Genomic DNA, 18744 nt, shown 5'->3' on the forward strand with positions numbered 1-18744 from the left:
CCCCCTTCCCTCTTCATTTTGGGTGCAATCAGCCACCGTCCGTCCGTCCAAACTTCAATTCCAAGTCGGTATTATATGTATACAACTCTTTTTCACCTTAATTCATCCTTATGGCGCGTTTATTCGTCGAAATTCGGTTGTTTTTAGGCTTGTCGGGTGGCTGTCCATTTGGGCATTTTCGGGGCTGTTTCGGCTAAGGTTTTTGCACCACCATCTTCCTAGGTATGTCACTTACATCATATTCTAATTTCATGGCCAATGGAGGTGTTTAGGTCGGTCAATCGATTTTAGTTTGAAAACTAGGGTTTATCGGGTGTAGGATTGGCAATTGTTGAGTTTGATGCATTAAACGATCGGATGACCGACCGAATCAGTTTGCACAGCCCTAGGGGGGTTTAAGGGATGTGAGAAAATTATTTTTTTGATGCTCGGGGCTGTTTTCGTTGGTGATTCGTCAATCGAGTCGGCGGTGCGCGAATTTTCGTTTAAATGTTAAATTGAGAGTTGTAAAAAGGAACCGTCAACCCTATCAACTCGGGTGACATAATTTTGATGTAAGAAAAGGTTAAGATGGGAATTTGGTCAATTTGGGGCTGATTCGTTTGACAATTTGTTTTAAGATTTATTACGCGCGTATTCGACTCGATTTGATTACCGGCGGGTGAGTTGTGCATCATGGTTAGCCCCGGCCATATTCGTAGGGTGGATTTGGTTAGTTGAAAGGTTTAGGGGCTGAGGTAAAGTAATTGGGTTTGGGTTGGGCCTCGTGGTTGGCCTTGGGCCAAAGTGTTGGGCCTTGGGCCAAGTTGTTGGGCCTTGGGCCAAAGTGTTTGACTTGAACGGCCCATTAGGCAAGAGTGTTCTTACGGTCCAGTTTAGTGAAGCGTTGCGTACAATTTACAGGCCCTTGCTTGTAAGTGAGTACTTAGGGAGTCCTTAGCTCGTTGCTAGTGTTTGGTTGACCTCAGGTGAGTTCATGATGCCCTTTTTACTCTTTTTACGTTTTGGGCTAGCATACACACCGAAATCCAATTTTATACGATTTTACCCATTACAACTATTTGAATGGTACTACGTGGTCTCACTCGTGATTGTGCATTTTGAAAGTTATATTTGAATTATTTTATATGCTTTAGGATATTTTAGACTCGTTTATGGTCTTGTATCCTTTAAGGTTACGTACATTATTAATGGTCTAGACTCGAGGATGTTAGTAGACTTGGTAGTAATTGAATATGAGTAGACTTATTTACTTAGTTCCCGTATAGGATGATATATATATATAGATATATATATGTATGTATGTATGGAGGTATGTATGTATGTATGTATGGGTATGTGTTACCTTATAGCCTACGGTTGTGTGATGATATTTAGTTCCTCGTGACTAAGAATGATGTGAGTAGGCTTACTGATGTGTGTGTGCATGGTGATTCACGGCCGGGTCAAATATATTACTCGGGTTGTACCCGTGGTGGAGAGGCCCGTGTAACGTGATCATCATTTTGGCGGGTCAAATATATTACTCGGGTTTTAAAATCCCGTGATGAAGAGGCCCGTTGGATGTTGAGCCGTGATCGGGTCAAATATATTACTCAGGTTGTACCCGTGGTGGAGAGGCCCGTATCTCGTGCTTGGATGTGTAAGTTGTGACCGAGTCAAATATATTACTCGGGTTTGACTCGTGATGGAGAGGCTCGTGTCACATGCTTAGGTCTTACCGCGTCCGGGTCAAATATATTACTCGAGTCTTGACTCGTGGTGGAGAGGCCCGTGTACGTGTGTTCGACGATGAATGTATTACTTGGTGAATTATATTATTTATTTTATTTTATCCTCTCTATCGTTTATAACTATAATTTTTAAAACAAGTATGAATTATTGTTTATGAAAACTTGAATTCATTCAGCTCAAGCTGACTTTGTGTGTATGTTAGATTGACTTTCAGGTTAAGGAATGGATGCTACCGCTTGGACGTGCTGGATGCTACTCGGGAGGTTGGAGGCATTTCTGGTCAAGGATTTCAAATAAAACGAATATTTTATTTACCATTGATTTTGGACACCTGTACCCGTGTTTTGGGATTTTTAATACTTAAACTTTTCCGCTGTTATCTACTCTGAACTGGTTTTAAATAAAACGAATTGTTTGGTTTTAAATTTTTGTGAAATTGTGGATGTGATTACCAACTGTAGGATTCCCGGGGTTCGGGGTCTTACAGCTTATGATGAACCTTTGTTGACGTTTGATTTTGACTTGGGATTTATTTATCGTTATGGTTTTTATGAACTAGTTAAAAGGTTTAATTATATTAAATTGATGCATATGTGTGCTTAGGGTTGTTTAATTGAGTTTTATTATTCCATAGTTGCCTTGATTATTGTTTATCATTATGTTAGGTTTCTATTAGGTCATCTACTTTGTGTTTTTGACTATTTGAAGATTGATTTCGCGATAAGATCATAGGAATAATATTAGTTAATCAAATAAACCTAAGTGTGCTGCTAACATAAATAGTTGTAAGGTGCCAGGTTATTGATAGATCTTTGTTGATCAGGATTACTAGATTTAGTTTTTCGTAAGGAGTCCGTCTAGGTTTGATTGATGAACTTTGTCTATCGAGTCAATTGAATATATTAGACTGCCTTTGATTTTCGCGCTGTAAGGTAGGATTTCGTATAAAGGAACTAGTTTGTAATTAATTAGGTGACCGTAACGAAACTTAATTTTTAATACTGGTGTGCGTTAAAACTTATTAGAAATCCATAGGTGTCTCTTGAGAAGGGTCAGGGGTCCTATTCGGGTTTTCTCTTAAGCGTCTATTTTACGAACCCAGTTCCATAACTAAATAGTCTCCCGGTTAATTGATAACTGAAACTTAGGAGATTCTAGCTTAGGTGGTTGTTTATCATCATCTGAATTAAGTCTAAGTTATAAGTTTAGTCGTCTTTAGTTTTCTTAATTAGTTAAAATTAGTTTATTAGTAAAACCCCCCTTAGACAAATAATAAATAAATAGTCAAGTCTGTAGTTGAGTCTAATTTAGCTGGTTTACGTAATTTAAAGAGTCTCGTGGATTCGATATCCGGACTTACTTAGCTGTACTAGAGTCAATCGGTTCACTTGCCGGTTAATAGTTTAGTTAAGTTTAAGAGTTTAGAATTTATTACTTAGTGTCTATATTAGCGTTTATTTAGTTAATAAATTAATAACTACTTTTATCACATCCTATGGTATTTTTTTTTATATATGCAACAAAAAAATGAGCATATAGAAATATGATGACTGATGTCAACAAGATTAACCGTATAGATATATAAAGCAAATGAAAAGATTGGTTCTTTAAATTTTACATAAAAAGTTTGACAGTAAATAACGAAATTACCTAACCAAAACCCCTTACCGATCTTCAAGATTGTGCATTGCTTAATGTTGCAAGAATTATGACATTGATTGAAGCTAAGAAAGCGATCTCGATTGCCCTTGCTTAGGCTGATTTTTAACATCTTTTCCTTTATTCGGACGCCCAAACGATCAATTTTAATGTGAAGCAACCGGTCGTTTCTTCTGTTTCTTCCCTGATATGATATTAACATTCTTACTTTCACTTTCAACAACGTTGATGTATTGAGGACTCTATTTATTAGGGCTTTTCAGAACATAACTCTCCTTTCATTTCTTTGGTGAAATTGGCTTGACGAGACGATGGCTATGGAGTTGAATTTAAGAACTGGCGGCGACGCAGTTGGAGATAACGTCTAATTTTAAGAGATAGGGTTTCTGTACAGGTAAGAACTTCCGCCGGCTACATATCCAGATCGAACCGATTCACGATTTATATCCAGTTGTGTGGTGGTGGTGGTGTGAGGGTGGATGGTGATGATGAGGCTAGGAGGAGGAGGAGGAGGAGGGTACGTGGTGGTTCGAGTGGTGGCGGTAATGGTGGTGGTGTTGTTGGGTGATGTCGGTGGTGATGGTGTGGTGGCCGGAGGTGGCGGTGGTGGTGTTGGAGTGGGAGGGAACACCGGTTGCTAAAATGACGCCAAGAGTGTTTGGAGTGTTTCAATTATTACTATTATTATTATTAGTGTTATTATTATTTTTTATTATTATAATTAGGTTTATGTATGAAAGACTCTCATCTTTTTTAACAATCAACAAATGGTTAACTTGATGAAGGGGCTCAAATTGTCCCATGTTGCAGACGTTTGGGTGGTGCTTGTAGGCAAATTGATCGCAAAGGTATCCTGCATTATGGTGTTTGACCACGTGGGTGTGAATTACAGTTATCGCTTATTATTACTTTTATTATGTTACCTCGTGACATTTTTGATAGACAATACTCCTTTTATGTAAACCTATAGATATGGGCGATTATACGTTAATTTTTGTTAATGTCGGACGAGAAGGAACACCACTAATTATATCCTCAAATCGATCATAACTTGGGCATTCAAAAGAAAATTAGAGAATAGTTTATGGCTTTTCGATCAAATGCAAAATCAAGACTTCCAATTGGAAAATTCTTATTTGAAATATAAGTCATGCGGAAAAGAGTAAATAATTCTATGTATAACTAAGGTTTTCAAATTAATTTTAAAAATCATTTCTTTTATTAAATTAGCTTTTGGTAAACTTGTAGATACCTCAAAAGGAGTAAATTCTTCACTCACGAGCGTGAGTGCACCAACGGACCCCAAACCACTTCTACGCCATGGATCACAGGCGCATTGTGTTATGAATTTAGGGGTGGCAATCTTGACTCAAACCATTTTAGATGGGTCAATTTGGGTTGTTTTAAAAATCATATGGGTTGGTTTAGGTCATAAATTTTAATAAGATGGGTCAAAATGGGTCACTTAAAATTCCACCTTATTTTCGGGTCAAAATGGGTCGACAAATTTAAATAAATGGGTCCATTTGGGTTAATGTTTTAAGGAAATGTGGCAATCTTAGGTTGAAACGGGTTTTGGATTGGAACGAGTTCGGTTTAGGTTTCGAGCCGACATGAGCTTTCGCACTGGACGGGTTGGGTTTTGGTATCCTTTGTTTCTTTTTGGTCGGTTTCGGAGCACTAGACGGGTTAGGTTTCGGTTTCTTTTGTTTGTTTTTGGTCGGTTTCGTATTCGTTTTCGGCTTTTTGTTTCATTCTTGTCTGTTATTTCAGTTTCATTTATGTTCTGTTTCAGTTTTTAGTTTCATTTAGGTTGATTTTTTCGGTTTTGATTAATTCGGTTCGTTTTTGGTTTATGTTTCGTTTCCGTCGGCTTTCGGTTTCAGTTCATTTCTTGGGTTTTTTTGTAAGAACGAGGACAACAACGCTAACGTTTTAGTTTTTTTACATTTTTCGTTTTTTATTTATATTTTGAGTTATGATTTTTTTATTATTTTTTTAGAATTTTTTTGGGAGGGGTTTTTTATTAACAATAAAAACCCCTTCCAAAAAAATTCAAAAAAATTAATAAAAAAATCATAACTCAAAATATAAATCAAAAACGAAAAATGTAAAAAAACTAAAACGTTTGCGTCTTTACCCTCGTTCTTAAAAAAAAAAAAAAGATCCGACCCGTTCCGACCTTGACCCATTCCGACCCGGACCCGTTCTGACCCAAACCTTTTGACCCTAACCCGTTCCGACCTAAACCAAAACAACCCTTTTTTTAGTTGACCCATTCCGACCCTAACCCGTTTCGACCCTTACCCGTTCCGACCCATGACCCGTTTCGACCCAACCCAACCCATTTGCCACCCCTAGCTATGATCGTGGTGCCTACCAGGCCATAACCCCTCGTGATCACACTACATTATGGATAGCCTAATCAGTTACTCAACTCATATGCCCTAAGCATCTTGAGATCTCTATTGGTGTTTATAGCAATGAAATGGAAGGATAAGGAATAAAATAGTATCCTTCATTAACAAAAGCATGATTCCAACCACTCTATCATACAAATGGTGTTTTAGCACATTTTTTAAGGCTAGTACTGTTCCATTTAAAAATCACTTAGGAACCGTAATCACAGTAACTGGTTTGAGTCTTTGACCAATATACGGTTATTAACTGATATTTTCAAGACGGGTTAACCCTTATTTGCACTTATACCTGATGGATAGTGCTGGTGTCGGGATCTAGTCTTGTCTTAGGAGCATGTCCTGAAGTGTATGTCTTAGAAAAGGCTAGTATCCTCGAATTTTGTATTTTTCATTCTTTTTTAATTTTTTATTAATAAAATTATTAGGGTATCTTGTAATTTATTTTTTTGAATGGTTTTCTTTTTCTTATTGTCACCTTATTGCTTATTTTAATTTTAATTAGGTTATATGTCAATGTGACACATGGGCTGAAATTTTTTTTTAAACATATTAATAAATATAATCTATAAAATTTTAAAAATCAAATAAATATGTAACAACATAAAAGAAGAAAAAATACTTAAAACTTATTACAAATTCTAAATAATTATTTTTTTAAAGTGTAATAATCAAATAACACTTTCTGAAAGTGTATATACTTTTAACAACGTTTTAACAGATTATATTTATTTCATTCTGAAATTGTATAAAATTTTAAAAATCAAATAAAGACAGAGAACTTAAACTGAAGAACTTAACTAACACCATATGACCTTAATTGCGACGTTCTCAATCCGAGATCAGCCATTTATTTCTCTGGTGTCCATGGGAAACACAATGAAATTATAAGTACACAAACACATGTAAAGATTGAAACAAAAATGTAAACAAATAACGACATGCGAACATATCAATCCATTAATGGTTCTAATCAATTAAATATAAAAGATAGAACGGCATAGATACAGCATAAACATGTTTTGCCCCAGATTTTGCACAAAAGAGACTATAGCAACTAAAAGACAATACGCACCATGATTATAAATATTGCCACCGTATACCGCTGCCATGTGGTGCTACTTGAAAAAAGCACTACAAAACAGCAATTATAGATAATGTCCGCCCTGCTTATATCTAATAATATACTCATAGTACGATTTCTTTTGATTGAACATTCACAGTCAAACTTTTGTTGACTGTGAATCAAATGACTAAGTATCAAATAAATTATTGGCTAAACCCTAAATATGTAGTAGCCTCATTTTGTCACTGTTCTATAAACTTCAAACTTTCTTTCTCAAAGAAAATAAAATGAATCATTACACATTGAATAAATACATGTTTAAATAAGTAAAAACTCATAATAATCAAAATCAGTAGCCATAACTAAGCCCTAATTTACTTCACATCCATTAATGCATGCACAAACAAACTTAGCAACAATCAAATCAAAAAACCTAAACACCGTTAGCAAAAACTCAAAATAATTTAAATTAATAACCATAACTAAGCCCTTATTCACTTCATATAAATCAACCGGGGCATACATAAACTTCAACAAACATAAGTGAGCCCCACATGCATAAACAAAACATATCAACAGTCAAATAAACAAAAGTGATGCTTATTTGTTCAATGGAATGGAATTATCCATTACACATAAAATCCTATCTTTATCGAAACCATTCATTCCCACTCTCTTCTTTTTTTTTCATTCCATTCCTCCTTCACCTTACTTTCTCAACAACACCACCACCTAACAACAACCGCCATCGCCACCACCACAACCTGAACGCCACCCAGATCGCCACTGCCGTCGCCACCACCACCTTACTACCAGCGCTAACACCGCCTCCGCCACCATCGCCACCAGCAACACCTTACAACCAGCGTTACCATCGCTACCGCCGCCGCCACCATCGTTGAGGTAACCACCGCAACCATTGTCATCACCTCCGTTGGCCATCACCGCCACCACCACTGTCGTTGCCTGACCAGCACTACTATCGCTGCCTGAACACCACCACCTGACCGCCGCCACCATTGCCGCCACCCTACCATCGCCATCACTACCAATGCTACCACCGTTTGACCACTGCCACCCCCACCACCACCACCGCCACAACCACAACCATCACCCATGCCGCCTGACAGCCACCACCACAGTCGCCACCATTTTCGTCACCAGAACTACCACCACCACCATCGCCAATGTAGTTTTTTTTTTTTTTTTTTTTGAGATATAAGTGTTTTAATTATTTCTATTTCATTTCTACAATTCTTTTGGATACCAAACAACATAAAATAATAATTCATTTCTTTCCTATAGGTTAACAAACAAAACAAAGAAATAGTAATGATCTATTTCATTCCCCTGTCTATTCCATTCCTTCTCTTATTCCATTACCTCCAACCAAACATACCTCAAAAAAACATACCTCAAAGCTTTCAGCTTTCAGGGTAAGCTTTGTAAAAAGGAAGGAAGACATAGATAAGCTGGTTAATGAACACAATAGTAAATCAATCACAGTGTGAAGAGCCTACTCATGAGACGGGCTCATGGACAGGCCCCAGTCCAATAATCCAAGCAAGGCCCAATGAAGGCAAGCCCAATAACATAAGAAGATCTAGAAGATGGCTTGGAGGGAAGATGGTTTTCGGGGGAAACTCATGCAGCACGTATGATCTGGTTGGTTGACCGAGGCATGCATGTCCCGAGATAAGGGGCAGTAACCAGGAGGTAAAGATCTGTGAAGATAGCAAGGCCCGCAGGAAACAAGAGCGGACCAAAGGGTTCGGCTGGATACAATAAACCATAGGATCATGTATATATATGTTTTTGTATATAAATAGGCAAGGCATAACACTTGTATTCATTCATTCACAACATACAATACGTACTTCACACCACATACTTTACATCGATCTCATTCTTGTAATCGTTAGAAACCTTCCCCGATCTGCTGGAATAGGATCCAACATTGGAGCCGTCCGTGGGACCTCTTGATCACGGGTCTTACCTCAACATTCAAGAATGGCGATCAAACCCCAAAAAACATGCCGCCACCTTTTCCTTCGGTTTCAGGGAAAGGTCACGCCGTTAGCGAAGAAGCAAGTGAAGTTCAACAGGAACCCGATGCCCAACTGGAAGAGGGAGGGCCCATCCTGGTGGAAGATATCACGGGGCGAGAAGAGGAGGAAGAGCCCCGGGAAGAAGATGGGGAGAGAGAAGGATGGAAAGTCACTCCGAAGTTCATACGAGCTCATAGACACTCTGAGGGCCTTGGAGGCGATAGCAAGGAGAACATGGGGGCGACACGTAGAGAACCTGTTTTTATTTATTATATAGGGAAATTATCAGCAAAAGTAACCTTCGGCTTTGGTCAACCCAAGTTCTAAGTTGGCTAGGCTTACTTTAAAAGCTCATAAAACCCTCCAAAATAACGATTAAACACTTGAAAAATATTTGTCTTGGTTAATTCCAAAATACATTGAAATGATATTTGACTTGGTCAATCCAAAACACCTGAAAAATACTTAAAACACCTGAAAAAAATATGACTTTGGTCAATCTATCACATCTGTTAGATATCTTTTGAAAGATATAACATTATTGTAAAAGGCTTATATAACAAAACCAAAATACATTAATAGTCAAAAGATATATTTTGACTCCGTCAACCCAATTTCTAAGTTTGACAATGAGTAGCAGCTGAATGTGATGCTGCTCCTTCAAAAGACCACTTGGTCAACCACCTTGACCCCGATTTACCTCCAGAGAACTAACCAAAAATTTTACACCCGCATACCTACTATAGCTTAACGCGTTCCTTATTCCTCGCTATTTTCCTTATCCATCGAGTGGGTTAGAAAACTCAAAATGAAATCATCGATCTCGCCTTCAAGTACTGAATCTGGATCAGAAACCTCATAATTGGTCCGTAAATCTTTCACCATTCGATAAGGCTGCAAAGTTTAATGACAGAAAAGATAAATAATTAATATTTGACTCGATGTGGCACTTTTGACCCATTGACCTTTTAAATCAGTCAACGAGTTATGTTAAAAGATTTAACTAAAAAGGAAGCAGGTTGAACTGGAAGAAGTCAACAAAGTTTATTCAAGCACACAAAATAAAACCTACGGAATTGCTTCATGAAAAGTATGTTTTAGATTATTACTCCGATAATACAGCCATTGCAATCATAACTAGCACATTAATTATTTATAAAATCATGTTAAAAAATTACTACAATTCGAAAATGATGGATAAAAAGGTGTTTGAAGGTCAATCCAAATCCAACCCGCTTGACCCATTTTGATCTGCACCGTTTTGCAATTACCCGGCCTACCTGGGTTGTATTTTATTACAAGTTTTAAAAATTGGTTCAAAGTCACTAAACTCCTAATCACTAGATTAAAATATGCTATGATTTAAATAATATACGTTTTATAACTTTACTTCAAATAATAATCAGTATACTAAAAAACAGATAAACGCTGTATTTAACAAGACACATTTTGACAAGAGCCTGTTTTGATACGCTACCCAACCCATTGTGCCACATTTACTAAGAAGTCAAATGCTGACTCTTTTCTAAAGAGATGAAGAAGAACAATAAAATGAACATACATGAAGTACATATGACCGTATTTGATTGCCCCAACTATTGTCGGTTAGAGACTGTGTATATTGTGCATTCATCTGAGCCTGGCGGGCCATCTCCCGTTGATCCAACCGCGATTGTAGTACCGCCATTGCAGATGCCTTGTTCTGGTGTTGTGACCTAAAAATAAATAACAAACGGTATGTAGAAACTGTATTTTTGATTTGTTTAATAATGTGTCCGTTGTGTTACTTCTCAAATAAATAATTTTCCATATAAGAGGAACAGGTCAAATTATCAAAAGGCTTATTTAAGTGCATACAACTACAACCACCTAAGAGAGCTATCGGTCCCGTACCAAAAAAAAGACCCATGTAACACGAACGGAAGAGAAATTGTGAAATAATACCTCTCATTTTGGCAAGCGGCGGTGATTCCAGTAGGCATGTGAGTTATCCTTACAGCACTATCAGTCACATTAGCATGTTGACCACCGGCTCCACCTGACCGGTATCTTTCAATCCTTAGATCCGATTCATTACTTGAACATGGTGAGACCCATCCCCTAAAATGGGTGTTACAGCAACCGCAGCAAACGAAGTGTGTCGACGTTTGGCACTATCAAAAGGTGAGATACGGACCAAACGGTGGGCCCCAACTTCCGCTTTTGCATATCCATATGCATATTCACCATCTATTCTAAGTGTTGCCCTCTGATACAAAAATCAAACAACACCATTAACAAACATGTTTCATCGCATTCCATTACCATGCTTGGTTGGCATCTATAAAAGGAATGAGGTTCTTAATATTTTTAGGGGTAACTTTGCAAAATAGTAACCAAGTTTCTCTAGTGTTTCACAAAACTCACTCAGCTTTTTCTTTTCCTCTAAAGTCCCTCAACTTTCATCAGGTGTTCCAATCTTTCGTAAATATTCTATAAATCAAGTGACCCAAATAAAACATTTATGAATCTTGATTATTGTTTAATGATTATTTTGTTTCTAATATGAATTTATTTGGTGAATCGTTTTCTTCACTACTGTCTTATACTTGAAGCAAACTGGGAAAAAGTCAATAAATAATAATCAAAGTTCATATATTTTTTTACTAGCCTCACTTAAATTAAATAAAAAAAAGTAAACATTTATCGAAAAACACGTTAGAGGAACAAAAATACTTTTGAGTAACTTTAGTGAAACAATTAAAAACTCTAGTTACTTTTGTGTGAAGTTTCCCCTATTTTTTATACATTTTTGTGGATACGATGCATATTTTAACAAAAAAATGAATGAGAGATCATGCAAGTTAAAAACCTTAATTCCTGCAATCTCACCACGCATTTCATCCACAACTGTGACTCCATATCCATGGCGTTCGATCCACATTTCATACATTTGCATCACCATGCCCGCCCAATCCATGCTCTCAGTGCCACCCGCCCCCGCTTGCACCTAAAACAGCACGAGTAGTTTAAGCATGTTGAGTGTTGACCAAAAGGGTGATGTTGACCAAATTATATAGTGACTACCAACAATCGAGAACGATTAACTAATAATCAATTATGTAAAACAACCATCAACCACCACAAATTTGGAAAACCTTGTTGACCACAAAGTAGTCAAAGTGGGCCCCAAAACTCATTGTAAGCAACAAACCTCTATGTAACAAGAGCAAGAATCATGTTCACCTGCTAGCAAAGCTTCAAGTTCCGTCTCTTTGACATTTTGTCTCATCCTTAATAATGCTTTTATTGATTCCTGTAACAACTTAAACACAAATATGAAAACATGGTTCTGTTATTGCGTTATCATATTTAACTGTTTATACGAGAGTAAATGAACAAAACTATGAACCACAATTCAAGAACAGGAAAGAAAATTGGCTCATAAAACATGAATTAAGAACCAACCGATTCCAACTCCGGATCATTCTCTTCTTGAGCAAGCTTGATCATGTCTATATGGTCAACTAATTCTTGTTCAAGACCATTAACTTGTTTCATTTTGCCCGTTAGTGAACCATGCTCACGGCTTATTTTCGCTGCATGAACAGGATCGTCCCAAAGGTCTGGCTTTTCCATTTGAAATGATAGCATCTGCAATCTTACCTTTAACTTTGTCCACTGTCACATGCATAGCATCACTATTACATAATATCAATAAATAAAAAATGGCTATTTGATCATAAAACAAAAATCAAATTACGCGACAGAGAATTCGATTCCCACCAGGCAACATATCGACTCATCGCTAAATCGAATCTCGCTCAAAATCAACTCTTTTAAATGAGCCAAGCTGAGCTCGGCTCGTTGGCTCATTTAAGATAAAGCCCAAATTTTAAGTTAAATAACAACTTTTTCTGTTTTTCAATATATATTCCAATGTCTATAAAAATACAAATTATCTATTTTAAATACATTTATCGGCTCGACTCAAGCCTGCTCGAATTTTTACGAGCCAAGCCAAGTTCAACATTTCACCTTTTTAAGATAAATGAACCGAGCCCACGTGCAACCAGGCTTGGTAAGTCGCAGGGTACACGTGTAACGAACAGGTAAATCAAGTGCCTCTTGTATGTGGGAAGGTTTCGTGCATCACGATATTGTTCACATTGCTTTTCAGATTCTACATATTAGTAAACCATAAATAAACGCCCTGCTTGCGGTGCGCGCATATAATGTATATATGTGTGAACCCTCGGGTGGGCAAAAGTAAAATTGCACTAATTTTGACGTTATTTTACTAATCTCGTGAAAATAACGTTAAAAGTGGCGGAAGCTTAATCAGGCATCATGTGGTGGCGTTGATAGCCGAAAGACAAGGGCACATGCACCGATCAGCCGGTGTCCCGATGATTGAGTGCTATGTGCCTTATGTCCAAGGCTTGATGCAAAACTACTATCGAGCCGGGGGTCTCACCGGAAGCAGCCTCTCTATCCCTATGGGATAGAGGTAAGGCTGTCTACATCTTACCCTCCTCAGACCCTACCATAGCATTGCTATTGGTGGGATATACTGAGTACGATGAGTAAACCATAAATAAAGATTAAATTTGAATGCATGAGACTCAAGCCAACTCAAGTTTTTTTCCAGCTGGGTCAGGTTTTTTACGGGCCGAGCCGAGCTGAGCCTAGCTCAGCATTAAGATAAACAAGCCAAAGCGTAACCCTAACTCAGGCACATATAAATACACAAACCGAAGTGTTGTAATTAGGGCTATAACATATACCTGCAAGCGCCTCTTAATAAGACAAATCGAATGAGCAATTGCAGAGGCATGGCTCTTCCAATCATCTTCACTCTCATCCAGAATCACCCACTGATTATTAACAATATCATCCACAGTAAGTCCATCAGATGTCGATGGCCCTACAGCCGCATGAGTACTAAACGGCACAGTATTGATCAAGCTACGCCCAATTGAGAAACCCGGTTTCGTATTTGCATATGTAAAATTATACGCGGAAACATGATTTTGTGGTTTATCAGTTGATGGGGATTGGACAAGCGTGGAGATGGATTGGCAACGAGATAATAAAATACATGTTCTATATGCTCTTCGAAGGATGATTGATGACATAATTCGTCTTGTTTCTCAATCTTACAAACACCCCAAAAGTTAATGGGAAGATCAGGGTTTAGACGTCCGGTTTCGGGTTTGGACAAAATACCCATCGGGTGAGGCCCAAAATTTGTTGGGTTTAACAAAAGGTAACTAAATCGATTAAAAACAATAACAGCCATAAAAATAATGAGATAGTCTACCAAGTTAAAAAAAATTATCAATTACAAACAATGAAAAAATGTAACTAATCGTAAGTTACTACCCGACAAACAAGTAAAAAGACAACGAGTCGCAACCAGTTAACAGCTATATATATACACAACCTTGAAAGACCTAACTATATAAAGAATTAAATAAAGGTGAGTACACTAAATGAAGAAACACTAGTTCAACCTAGGCGTTAAACCTAAGTCCAACCTAGAGATTAAGACTAAGTATCAACCGGGGTGGCCAATTTAACCTGCAAAACAAAATACCCTGAGCTCATTACGAGAATGGGAATAAGGGGGGCATTTTCGTAACAACCCGCCGGTGTGTCAGTTAGTATTTTCTATGTGAAAATAAAGAGTGAGAGTATGAAGGAGAGGATTCATAAACTGTTGGTCCAAGTGTGGTATTTATATCCGAAGAGGTAGAGAATGATTAGTCGAGCTGTCACTGTCTGTCACACCCGGCCCTAAACGGCGGAAACAGCCGGGCGTGCGCGCGTGGGGATTGATAATCAAGCACGGGTCATTGCAAACATTCAAATAAATTTCCCATTTCTCATGAAATGTCTAGTACAAAATACATTACATTGTTTAGAAGAACATATAAAAACATCCAAATATGAAAAACGTTGAAGATTTACGCGCCATATCCCCTTACACGGCGGGAACAACCACGCGTGTGGAAGGGATAGAACTAAAATCTTCCAAAAACCATTTTTATAGCTGTTCTGCGTGAAGTGCTCTACGTGTGACCCCTTGCGCTACTTAATTACCACCTGAAAGACACGTAAAAATATTTGAATCAGTATAAACTGAGTGAGTTCACAAGTTTCGGTGACTTGATAAATCGTATTGCATCATATTCTTGATAAAACCATATTGAAACATAGTTCTGATAACATCATTAAAACATATTCTTGATAAAACCGTCCCGCGGGTTTCGCGCGGACATTTCTGAAAACTATGTGCTCGTCCATGCAAAGTGGCGCGGCCACTACGAGCGAATTTAACCAGTAGTACTACCCCATGACCATACTAGGCGCTCGTCTATGCAAAGAGGTGCTACCCCTACGAGCGGGTTGATCAAACCAGTAGTCCCTACTCTTAGAGTTTCATTGATAAAGTGATCACTTTCTCGTTCTAGCGCACTCACATTGATAACCAAGATAGACTCTATGAACAGATAATCGTTTGCATTGCTTGTAAATATACCATGATAAAACATAATTTAAACACGTGTCCCTCGCCCCGAAAACAGTTTAAAAACAGTGAAAATAGGGGCTGTGAGACTCACCTGTGATTCTTGTTAAGTGATGGTTTAGAGAGATTAAACGAGATTCGGGTTTCTTGGTGTTAGCCTCGAAATTGGAAGTCTAGAATATGTTTAAATAACAAGAAATATGTGTATTAAGACCAAGTAATCGAAGAATATAAGGGCTGGTCAGAAAAGTAAATCTCAAGACTAAAGTTTCGGCTTACCTAGCGATGGAACTGGAAACGGATGCTTGGGAGATGGTTAGTGCAGAATTACAGGTTTAAGAGAGGAGTTTGGAGTGTGTTTCTTGTGGTTGTGATATTTTTATTCAAGAATTGATATTTATAGGCAAATTCAAGGGAACACAATCCCTTGATTTAGGGGATTGAGATCTTATCATATTGGGTGTAGTGATGACAAGGTATGGGGTTTATTATTATTTATTTAGGGATGGGGGTGATGGTCCTAGGGATTGGTTATGAAGATTCTGATTGATTTGACAGTACATGCAGGACTGTGGTTGGTGAGAGTAGGTGCGGCTGACAGTTGACATTTCGTGTTACAGTACTGTTCCTGGTACTGTTGTCAGTGTGCTGTCAAAAGGTAAAAATCTCTGAAACACGCAACTGGTTCTTTCTGGGCGGGGGTAATCCCCTTTCATCTGAAGAATAGACTAAGTGTTTTGTGCGCGTAACCTTGCGCGTATAGCCTTCTGCGTGTAGGCCATTTCTTTGAACGTTGTGGGTCCGGCGGCTCCAGTTGGTCTTCGCGCAAGCGTCCTTGTAACGAATCCTGCGCGTATCACTGCGCAGGCGTCCTTATAAGGAATCCTGCGGGTCCATCTGGCTCTGCTGGAACCAGCGTTCTCAGAGTTTATTAACAGGGTGAACTTTTGGATTTAAGCGAAAAGGTGGTTGGTTTCAGTGCAGACGTTCATGCGTAAAGGGTTTAGTTTTAAGGTGTCCCGCGGGGATTCTTCCCGCAGGTGTCGCACATAACTCCTTTTTATTTGATGCGGGTAGGTGCGTAACCTTCTCGTAGTCAGGGACATTGAGTTTCATTTGTAGATTCTCCATGAGGTCTTGGTATTTCAACATAGTGATCAGTTATGTTGAAGTCAATTCCATCTTGGAGCTTCAAACAAACTAGCTCTCAATGTTCCCGCCATGTGGGGAGGTTAGTTCCCTTTTTCCGCGCGCGCATAAATGATTTGGGTCTTAATTAGGAAATTAGGATATTGTTTGAACATAGTTTTACTTATTGATCATTGAAGAGGTATGCAACCCATTAGACAGAAACGACATAAAATTAAGTTGTCATGAAAACACAACAAAAACTTGTGCGTGTGGCGCATATAATATGTGCCCGCGCTGATCATAACATGGCGTGCATCGCATCCGCGCATGGCGCATATAACATATGCCCGCGCTGATCATAACATGGCGCGCATCGCATCCGCGCATGGCGCATATAATATATGCCAGCGCTGATCATAACATGGCGCGCATCGCATCCGCGCATGGCGCATATAATATATGCCCGCGCTGATCATAACATGGCGCGCATAATATTCACAATCACCTAATAATTAGGTTGATTACTTGGTTTATGGGATTGGGAAATTACCGGGTGTCACATTCTCCCCCTGTTAGGAGAATTTCGTCCCGAAATTAGGAGGTGTCGCTGGTAGGAGCTATCCCTTGGAAGATGTATGGGTACTTTTTGCGCATTTGGTCTTCTCTTTCCCAAGTGAATTCAGGTCCACGCTTTGAGTCCCATTGAACCTTTACTAACTTGATTCGGCTTCTTCGCAACTTTTGTTCTTTCCAATCGGTTACTGCTATAGGCTCTTCCATGAAGTGTAGTTGTTTGTCGACATGAATCTCGTCCAATGGTAAAATTAACATTTCATCAGATAAGCACTTCTTGAGGTTGGACACATGAAACGTGTCGTGAACTCCACTAAGTTAGGCGGGTAAATGGAGTTTATAAGCAACTGGACCGATCCTTTCCAGGATCTCAAATGGTCCGATGTATCGCGGATTTAACTTTCCTCGCTTGCCGAAACGGGGGACTCCTTTCCATGGAGAGACTTTCAAAAGTACTTTATCCCCTACTTGAAATTCCAACGGTTTTCTTCTCACATCTGCATAGCTTTTCTGTCTGTCGCGCGCTGCCTTAAGGCGATCCCGTATCTGGAAAATTTTGTCCGTCGTTTCTTGGATCAATTCTGGACCAGTCATTTGCTTGTCACCCACTTCAGCCCAACACAGCGGGGACCTACACTTGCGCCCATACAAGGCTTCAAATGGCGCAGCCTTGAGGCTTGTGTGGTAACTGTTATTGTATGAAAATTCAACCAATGGGAGATGAGTATCCCAGCTACCTCCGAAATCGATTGCGCACGCGCGCAACATATCTTCTAATGTTTGAATGGTTCGCTCGCTTTGTCCATCTGTTTGGGGATGATAAGCCGTACTCATGTCAAGACGAGTACCTAAAGCCCCTTGTAACGATCTCCAAAACCTTGAGGTGAACCGACTATCTCTATAAGAAATGATGGATACCGGAACTCCGTGTTTTGAAACTACTTCTCGAATATACAATCGGGCTAACTTTTCCATCTTATCGGTTTCCTTGATCGGCAGGAAGTGTGCTGACTTAGTTAGTCGGTCTACAATAACCCAAATCGTGTTGTAACCCCCAGGTGTCCTTGGCAGTTTGGTAATGAAGTCCATGGAGATTTGTTCCCACTTCCACATGGGAATTTCTGGCTGTTGAAGCAACCCCGACGGCTTCTGGTATTCAGCCTTCACCTTCGAACACGTCAGGCACTTACTGACATATGTCGCGATGTCGCCCTTAAGATTGGCCACCAATACAGCGCTTTAACATCTTGGTACATCTTGTCTGCGCCAGGATGTACGGAATACCGCATTTTGTGAGCTTCGTTTAACACTTGCTCGCGCAATCCTCCCTTGAGAGGGACCCATATGCGGTTAGCAAAATATCGAGTGTCGTTCTCTTTGAGCTCTAAATTCTTAATCATACCCCTAAGGGATTCGTTCTTGACAAATTCTGGTTTCAAGGCTTCTGGTTGAGCTTCTCGGATGCGGGTAGTGAGATCTGCGCGAATGGTCAATCTTAGAGCCTTAACTCGTAGCGTCCTTGCTCGCTCTTTCCTACTTAAAGCGTCTGCTACCACATTCGCCTTTCCAGGATGATACTTTATTTCACAATCATAATCATTCAAT

At 39.0% G+C, this 18744-nt stretch overlaps 1 protein-coding gene across 1 annotated transcript; it reads right to left on the minus strand.

Annotated features, from left to right (window-relative positions):
• Nucleotides 1-11007: 11007 nt before the first annotated feature.
• On the minus strand, nt 11008-14044 carry LOC143625714 (peptide chain release factor PrfB2, chloroplastic-like). The gene is made up of 5 exons (XM_077095975.1): nt 13691-14044; nt 12372-12584; nt 12118-12219; nt 11796-11913; nt 11008-11172 (listed from the first exon to the last, which is right to left on the minus strand). The coding sequence occupies exons 1-5, from the start codon at nt 14039-14041 to the stop codon at nt 11159-11161; spliced, it is 798 nt and encodes a 265-aa protein (XP_076952090.1). The 5' UTR covers nt 14042-14044; the 3' UTR covers nt 11008-11158.
• Nucleotides 14045-18744: the final 4700 nt, after the last annotated feature.

The sequence above is a fragment of the Bidens hawaiensis genome, unplaced genomic scaffold (assembly GCF_021521415.1).
Source record: "Bidens hawaiensis isolate Kalapana, Puna unplaced genomic scaffold, B.hawaiensis_p1.1 tig00004199_1, whole genome shotgun sequence".
In the NCBI taxonomy this organism is placed as follows: Eukaryota; Viridiplantae; Streptophyta; class Magnoliopsida; order Asterales; family Asteraceae; genus Bidens; species Bidens hawaiensis.

What these genes read in the sequence shown, in the direction of transcription:
- LOC143625714 (XM_077095975.1), bottom strand. Translation starts at nt 14,041, where the DNA reads ATGTCATCAATCATCCTTCGAAGAGCATATAGAACATGTATTTTATTA. An exon ending in TTATTAAGAGGCGCTTGCAG is followed by an intron (nt 12,585 to 13,690) that starts GTATATGTTATA and finishes TGCATGTGACAG; the next exon opens with TGGACAAAGTTAAAGGTAAG. An exon ending in CTTGCTCTTGTTACATAGAG is followed by an intron (nt 11,914 to 12,117) that starts GTTTGTTGCTTA and finishes GTGCTGTTTTAG; the next exon opens with GTGCAAGCGGGGGCGGGTGG.